Below are 8,353 nucleotides of genomic sequence, written 5' to 3'. Positions count from 1 at the left end.
CAACTTGGGCCAGTGAAGCAACGTCCTCCACAACTAGACTGAAGAACAAAAGGACAGCAACTTGTCTGTTCCCCTTCCCCCAATTCCCCAGTGCTGGTCCTATCCCCCAATTCCCCAATAAAATCTCAAAAATAAAAAAGAATGGGCTATTTACCTTTAAACAATGATGTATGTATTTCTTGTGCATACTCTTTAAACTGTCTTCCAAAGAGTTCCTATTTTAATTACTATTAATCCACAGCAAAGGTACTCTTGACATGGACATTTTTAATTACAAATTATAAAAGGTTTTAGAAGTCAAGAGTTTTAGTAATAAGGGAGAGCTGGGTTGAAGCTTTACTCCTACTAGCTATGTGGCTTTGAGCAAGCTAATCTTTTGAATCCTTGGGTTTTGTTTGCTTGTTTGTTTTTCAGTTGTGGTGGGTGTTTTGAATAAAGAAGACATCTTCTCTCTCACAGGGTTATGAGGAGCAAAGAAGATCACACACACCACGTTATGAACAAGAATCACTGGTCAACACGGCTGCTCTACTTCATCAGCAGCTGAGGCAGCAGTCTATTTCATTCAACATTTCACACCTGAATTGCTGAAGTTGTCTCAAGTGGATTCGCTAGGTGATGTGAGTTCACAAATGCCCCACCGATCCAAGAACTGAAAGAAATAAGGTTAAAAACTCCACCCACGAAAGAAATACAGAGTGAGTGCAAGTTTTAGCAAAAATGTCAGCTGTGATTCACAGTACTTACATTGCATTTTTATTCTCACTGACTTTAACCATCACTATGCCTCAAGTAAGTGTGGGGCCAGCTGATGAAAATGTCAGTGAACCCCAAATACCATTTGAAGCATCAAGAGTTGGGATCCAACCTTACATCTTTCAAAAGGTATAATCTTCTCATATTGAACATGGCCCTGGATGTTGCCAACCTAGAAAGTCTTCCGTTAAGATAAAAAAACAAGGGCCAGCCGAGTGGCGCGATGGTTAAGAACTCGCTTGGGATGCCAGAGGGCCCCGGTTCGGATCCCACATACGAGGGCCAGTGACACTGCCCTCCACAGCTAAGATGCTGAACGACAGCTCAACCTGGAGCTGGGCTGCTGTGAGTCGCCGGTGACGACGTAGGCTGNACTCCCGCATGGGATGGTGGCTATGCCCACCCACAACTAAGACTGAACACAGCACGTTGAGCTTAGAGGCCATGAGCTGCTGACAGGAAGCCAGGTGGCGACTGGCACCCTGCACAACGAAGATTGAAGAACAACAACTTGGCTGGTCCCCCTCCCCAGTTCCCCAACACTGTTCCCCTCCCCCAATTCCCCAATAAAAATCTTAAAAAAAGAACAGGGCAATAATAGTAAATCACTGATAAGATAAGATGGTAGAACTATTCTACTAATTTTCATAGGACAGTGCTTAGAATATTTCCAGACACATAGTAAACTCTTAATATATTACACTATCAATATATTACATTTGATAAATTTGTTCAATTACAAGTGTATCTGCCCTAAAAGCAATGACTTTCAAGAAAAAAAGTTAATACAAGAGTGTCAAATCACAAGTCTATTAATAGGGAACTGGTTTAAACAAATTGTAGTACAGCTATACAGTTAAATATTATGCCACCTTAAAAGAGATAATAAATAAAATATAAAAATAGGATAAAATATAAATAAAATAAAAAATAAATAAAATATAAAAATAAAAAAGGACAAGCATTTGAAAAATTTGATGTGGAAAATTTCTAATACATATACATGAAAAACCAAGTTGAAAAAACATAATCCCATTTAGAAAATAAGTATATACTGTTTGTATATGTGTAAGAAAAAATCTGGTAGAAACCACCAGACTAAAAAGATACCACAAATTTTGGGTGGCAATTTCACTTTCTGCATTATATATTGCTATAGTATTTGTTTTTTTAAATAGTAAGTACGTATGACTCTTATAATCAGAAAAACATTAATGTAAAGGCACATTTAGAACCTTCTTTACCTGAGTTTGTTCACATAGTTTTCAGTGTTCATTCTTCTTTAGCACATGAGCAGCTCAAGTCTGTCTTTAGAACAGTGTCAGAAGCTGTTATATGAGCTGTTTCCTGTAACGGGCAGCTATTTTTAATTAACGAACATTTTGTTATAAGAGCTCACTGGAAAATAAAACACCACCATTTCTGCAAGTTAAACTAAAGAAAGGTTTACTCTCTAAAACACAATGAAAGAGTTAAACCAACATTTTGGAGTATTTTTTGCATATAAATATTTTTTAAAAATAAGTATTTCAATCATCTTTACCTCCTTCCCTTTGCCTCTCATTTCCACAATGCATCCTTTGCTATGGCCAGTATACCTCTCTGGCTTTAATCCCTATCACAAACTGAAGCTATAGGTAGAACAGCTATTACACACAACTTAGAAATGAACAGAGGCAAAAAGAATAAAGTGACTTATACAACAAGTCAAGACTGTAATTAAGGATAAAACTACCATAGTTTAATGTCTATTACACAAGGAGGCGGTATAACAGTTATACGTGCTCCACCACTTATCGAACTATGACCCTCAATATTAAGCTAAACTAAGAGTGGCTTGGTTTTCTCATCTGTAAAAATTGGAATAATAATAGTATCTACCTTCATTGAGATTTTGAGATTTCATGAGATAAAATGCGTAAAGCACTGTGAACCCTGCTTGGAACATAAGAAGCTCTCAACAAAATTTATCCATTCTTCTTATTATTTTTTAATCAGTCTTTCAACAGTTATGTAATATACCGTATTTCCCTGTGTATAAGACATATCCTTTTCCAAAAAATTTGGGGTCTAAAAATTGGGTGTGTCTTATACAGTGGTTGTAGATTTTTTTACTTGCATTTCTGCTTTTTTCGCACTTGTTTTTGCACTCATTATAGATTTTTTTACTTGCATTTCTTGCTTTTTCGTGCTTGTTGTCTTTGCACTCATTGTTTCACACTTGTTACCAGTATATTATGGTAGGTTATGTTTTGCCACATTCTGTCCAGAAATGGCTCAGAAAAGATTTTCATACAGTGCAGAATTCAAGTTAAAAGTGATCCAATTTGCGAAAGTGAATGGAAATCATGCTGCTGAACATAAGTTTGGTGCTCCTCCAACTGAGAAAACACTCTGAGACTGGCTACGGAAAGAAGAAACCCTACTGAAATCGCCACGGCAGAAGAAGGCCATGAGAGGTCCCGGTGCTACTGCTGCCAAGTCCAGATCCAACTCTGCGCGCCACAGATGCCCGCTCACTCTCTGTGCACTCCTGATTCCTTTTGGTTCTAAATCCAATATGACAACTGTCAAGGATCAGCTGATTTTAAATCTTCTTAAGGAAGAACAAAGTCCCCAGAATAAGATTACAGTCATTGGGGTTGGTGCTGTTGGCATGGCCTGTGCCATCAGTATCTTAGTGATGGACTTGGCAGATGAACTTGCTCTTGTTGATGTCATGGAAGACAAATTGAAGAGAGAGATGATGGATCTTCAACATGGCAGCCTTTTCCTTAGAACACCAAAGATTGTCTCTAGCAAAGACTATAATGTGACTGCAAACTCCAAGCTGGTTATTGTCACAGCTGGGGTACGTCAACAAGAGGGAGAAAGCTGTCTTAATTTGGTCCAGCGTAACGTGAACATCTTTAAATTCATCATTCCTAATGTTGTGAAATATAGCCCCAACTGCGAATTGCTTATTGTTTCCAATCCAGTGGATATCTTGACCTATGTGGCGTGGAAGATAAGCGGCTTTCCCAAAAACCGTGTTATTGGAAGTGGTTGCAATCTGGATTCAGCCAGGTTCCGTTACCTAATGGGGGAAAGGCTGGGAGTGCACTCATTAAACTGTCATGGTTGGGTCCTTGGGGAGCATGGAGACTCTAGTGTGCCTGTATGGAGTGGAGTGATTGTTGCTGGTGTCTCCCTGAAGACTCTGCACCCTAACATAGGCACTGATGCTGATAAGGAGCAGTGGAAAGAGGTGTACAAACAGGTGGTTGAGAGTGCTTATGAGGTGATCAAACTGAAAAGCTACACATCCTGCGCCATTGGACTATCTGTGGCAGATTTGGCAGAAAGTATGATGAAGAATCTTAGGCGGGTGCCTCCAATTTCCACCATGATTAAGGGCCTCTATGGAATAAAAGATGACGTCTTCCTTAGTATTCCTTGCATCTTGGGACAGAATGGAATCTCAGATGTTGTGAAGGTACCACTCTGATACCTGAACAAGAGGCCCATTTGAAGAAGAAGGCAGATACACTTTGGGGGTTCCAAAAAGAGCTGCAGTTTTAAAGCCTTCTAATGTCATGCCACTTCACTGTCTAGGGTACAACAGGATTTCAGTTGGAGGTTGTGCATATTATCCTTTTTATCTGATCTGTACTAAAGCAGTAATATTAAGACAGCCTAGGAAAAACATGAATTTCCTAAAGTTAGAAATAGGAATGGTTCATAAAACCCTGTGGCTATATCCTGATGCAGGGTGGTACTTATCTCGTCCTAAACTGGTTAGTGTGAAATAGTTCCACCCCCTCAAAGGCACCACCACTGCCAATGTCACACACGCTACAGTTGCCCTTCAAACTAGACATGTGTTTACTCTGCATTAGGTAACTTCTGGTTCCTTTACCCTACGTGCCTAGTCTAACTTTTTTCCAGCCTCACATCCTGGGATCCAATCTACTGCAAATCGAAAATTGCATGACTTGTGCGTAAGTGTTCAAAAGGATCTTATTTTGTGTACTAAATGTATCAGAGTATACTGGAATATAATGTAAAAAGAAAAGTCTACATACAAATAATGCAGCCAACTATCCAAGTGTCATGCCAACAAAAACGCCAAATAAACCTTGAACAGTGAAAAAAAAAAAAGAGAAGGCCATGAGAGGCAAGTCAGCAAAATGACCACATTTAGATAGGGAATTGAAGATATGGATTGAAGAGCAAAGGGCAATTGGGTGATTCATCATCAGACACAGATGAGGACAAGATAATGGTTGGGAGTTTTGGCAGTGATGAGGCATTGTATGAATTTTATGATGAATAAAACTTGAGTTCAAAAACTTTATGTAATATATATTTTTTTCAAATATCAGGCCCCAAAATTAAGGTGCGTCTTATACATGGGAGCATCTTATACATGGGGAAATGCGGTAAGTGCCCTACTCACATTTGTCCTTTTTCTTTAATCTTTTGTAGAATCAAGAATTTCAGCTGGATGAGGCCAATTGCACTCAGAAACTATGGCTAATATAGTCTTCATTTGCATTGCATGCTTCATTGGGTCACATGCAAATAAGTGCTTAGCAAAACTTTAAGAAAACCTTGGGACAACTTAAAGAACATTTCTACCAGTTGAAAGAAAGAAAAATCACAACTTAAAGAACATTTCTACCAGTTGAGTTGACCACTTGTTGGCTATGTGAAATAGCCAGCAAGTGCAAAACTTTAATTTTTCCTCATGGGATCACTTTACAAACACTCACAAAACAGCCTTGATGTGGCTATATTCTAAACCCAAGAAGCAAATTCAGTGTGTGGTCCTCTTCCTTTGCCATTGTTGACCTCGGGCCTTTATTCATGACATTCGGTTACTCTGCCCAAATGGATTAATGCTTCTGCAAAGAAGCCGGCAGAAGATCAGAAGACCTGAGTTCTCATTTAAATTCTCACACAGCTTTTGCAGACCTCAGTGTTGCCAACAATGACACCACCTGCCCCCTTACTTCAGTTTCTTCAGAGCAAATGCTGTAAAGACAGCAAACCATTAACACACAGGCGTTTACCACAGGCTTCCAGGTTTGCTGCACAGAGGAGAAAAAATATTTGTGGTGACCATATCAATGTTCCAATGAAGCCTTCTTAAGTATCTGAAGTACAAAGTCAAGAATGGGCTATTTTGGGCCGGCTGAGTGGCGCATTGGTTAAGAGCTAGCTTGGGACGCCAGAGGGCCCCGGTTTGGATCCCACATATGAGGGCCAGTGACACTGTCCTCTACAGCTATTATGCTGAACAACAGCTCAACCTGGAGCTGGGCTGCCGTGAGTCAGCCCTACGATGGCGAAGGCTGCAGCCCCTGCTGCAGTGGGTTGCCATGGGCTACCATATGTAGCCAGCAGCCAGCGTGAGCAGCCAGCAGCCACCGTGAGTGGCCGTCCAGAAGCCGGCGACTGATCTGCCTTGCCCGGGAAGAGTGCAATGATGGTGCCAACTTGGNCCAGCTCCAGGTCAAGCTGTTGTTCAGCATCTTAGCTGTAGAGGGCAGTGTCACTGGCCCTCATATGTGGGATCCGAACCGAGGCCTTCTGGCGTCCCAAGCCAGCTCTTAACCAACGCGCCACTCAGCCGGCCCTATCTTCTTTTTTTTTTTAACTTTATTGGGGAACAATGTGTTTTTTCCAGGACCCATCAGCTACAAGTCAAGTTGTCCTTCACTCTTGGTTGTGGAGGGCGCAGCTCAGCTTCAAGTCCAGTCGCCATTTTCAATCTAGTTACAGGGGGCACAACCCACCATCCCATGCGGGAGTCCAACTGGTAACCTTGTGGTTAAGAGCACGTGCTCTAACCAACTGAGCCACCCAGCCGCCCCCTCTAATATCTTTTTGAAGGGAGTGTCTGTTGCCAGTTAAGTTTCCTGTCCCTCCTTATTATTGTATGTTGGGTGGGGGAGAAGAGTAAACCATTTGTCCCTATAGTTCACAGGTATTCAGTTTGAGATTAGCTGTATTGAAAGAGCCTCATTGGCACCTAAACCCAATTGAGATGAGATCCTGGACTCAAGCTGATGTAATAATGTTGTGAGACTCGAAGGTCTTGTGTGTGGGTTAACACATTTTGCACACGTGAGGGGCCAGAGAGCACACTGTGGTGAACTGTTGTTTTGGTGATTAACCCCAATGAACTACATTTCTGGGTATTCATGTCCTTGTACAGTCCCTTCCCACATTGACTCTGGGATGGGCCTATTAATGCTTAGTGTAGACCATTAAAATAAGGCAGAAATGGTGGAGGGCCAGTTCTGGGCCTAGCCCTTAATGGATTGGGTAGCATTCACTTCTTCCTTTTTGGAATGCAGATACTACAAGGTGACCCAAGCAGCCACTGGATCCCAGCTGAGCTCCTATCCAAGCCTCAGAGGACTGCAGCCATTCCAGCATCCAGCCAACACCCCATGAAACAGAACTGCCTGATCAACCCATTGAATCATGAGGTTATAAGTTGCTGTTTTAATCTATTAACTTTGGGGATGGTTTACTACACTGCAATAAATAACCAAAACACAGGTCCCTTTTGGTGTATTTTAAACTTCAGTTCTCTCTAGTCATGATAGGCTAGTTAATTATTAAAAAATATAATATGGAATAACTTGTACCCCTTAAAATTTAATGCATCATACCCAGGATGAATTTAACAAACATATAAGCAAATGAGATATGACTTTTCTTAGACTTTACCTTAGAGACAGAACTTAGAGCGTAAGTCACTACTAATGACAAAATTTAACTTTATTGGGGAACAATGTGTTTTTTCCAGGACCCAAAACGTAAGAGTTTTCATGTACAGTAGAAAGCAATAAGCAGCTACCCAGGCCATCAGGGAGCGCTGGCCAAGGATGGAGAGCTCAGCATTAACTGATATCTCTTGATGCTCAGCAAGGCATGCCAAGAGTACAGATAAATCTAAGGAAACACCCTGTGTATCAAGTAAATTCACAACAGGAATTGGGAAGTCAGCAAGGGATACACAGACACCAAGTAATCTGTGGCAATAGCCAGGGAATCCTGAAGGCACAGTCATAAGGGTTAAGATGGCAGGTCTTCCAAAGCCTGTTGTTATGGCAACCAGCAAAGATTTTTAACATCAGTAACTCTAATAAGAATTTGTAAGCTCTGCTTTCTTATGCTGCTTAGCTCCTTCTGCTTAGCTCCTTTGGATTTAAAGGGCCCTCACATGTCTGATCAGTCACTGTGTCTTTCAGTCCATCCTGTGGATGGCCATGGTAGCATACAGGGGGCCTGAAGGCTTTCTGCATCTCAAGAACAGGGCAATAGGGCTGGCCAAGTGGCTCAGTTGGTTAAGAGTTGGCTTAAGAGCATGAGCTCTGAGCAGCAGGGCCACCGGTTCGATTCCCACATGGGCCAGTGATGCTGCGCCAGAGCTGAGCTGCCAACAGGTGGCAGGATGGCTCAGCTGGTGTAACAAGATTGCCTGTTCGATGGTGGGCTATGCCCACCTGCAGCTAAGACTGAATTCGGCACCTTGAGCTGGGCTTCCGCCCAATGGCTCAGTGGATAGAGCGTGTGCTCTTAACAACAAGGCTGCTGGTTC

At 41.7% G+C, this 8,353-nt stretch overlaps 2 protein-coding genes across 3 annotated transcripts in view; one reads left to right on the top strand and one right to left on the bottom strand.

Moving 5' to 3' along the window:
- The window catches only part of FGD4 (FYVE, RhoGEF and PH domain containing 4), a 219,976-nt gene that overhangs the window by 160,379 nt on the left and 51,244 nt on the right, over window positions 1-8,353 (bottom strand). The gene's annotated exons all lie outside the window — the stretch shown is intronic.
- On the top strand, window positions 3,290-4,332 carry LOC109372451 (L-lactate dehydrogenase A chain-like). The gene is given in 2 exon segments (XM_019625687.1): window positions 3,290-4,234; window positions 4,237-4,332. Coding segments are annotated over 2 exon segments (999 nt in total). The 5' UTR covers window positions 3,290-3,316; the 3' UTR covers window positions 4,318-4,332.

This window comes from Hipposideros armiger, unplaced genomic scaffold, assembly GCF_001890085.2.
Source record: "Hipposideros armiger isolate ML-2016 unplaced genomic scaffold, ASM189008v1 scaffold_638, whole genome shotgun sequence".
In the NCBI taxonomy this organism is placed as follows: Eukaryota; Metazoa; Chordata; class Mammalia; order Chiroptera; family Hipposideridae; genus Hipposideros; species Hipposideros armiger.
Note: the sequence above shows the minus strand (reverse complement) of the source record. Positions and strands in the feature narration are given on the sequence as shown.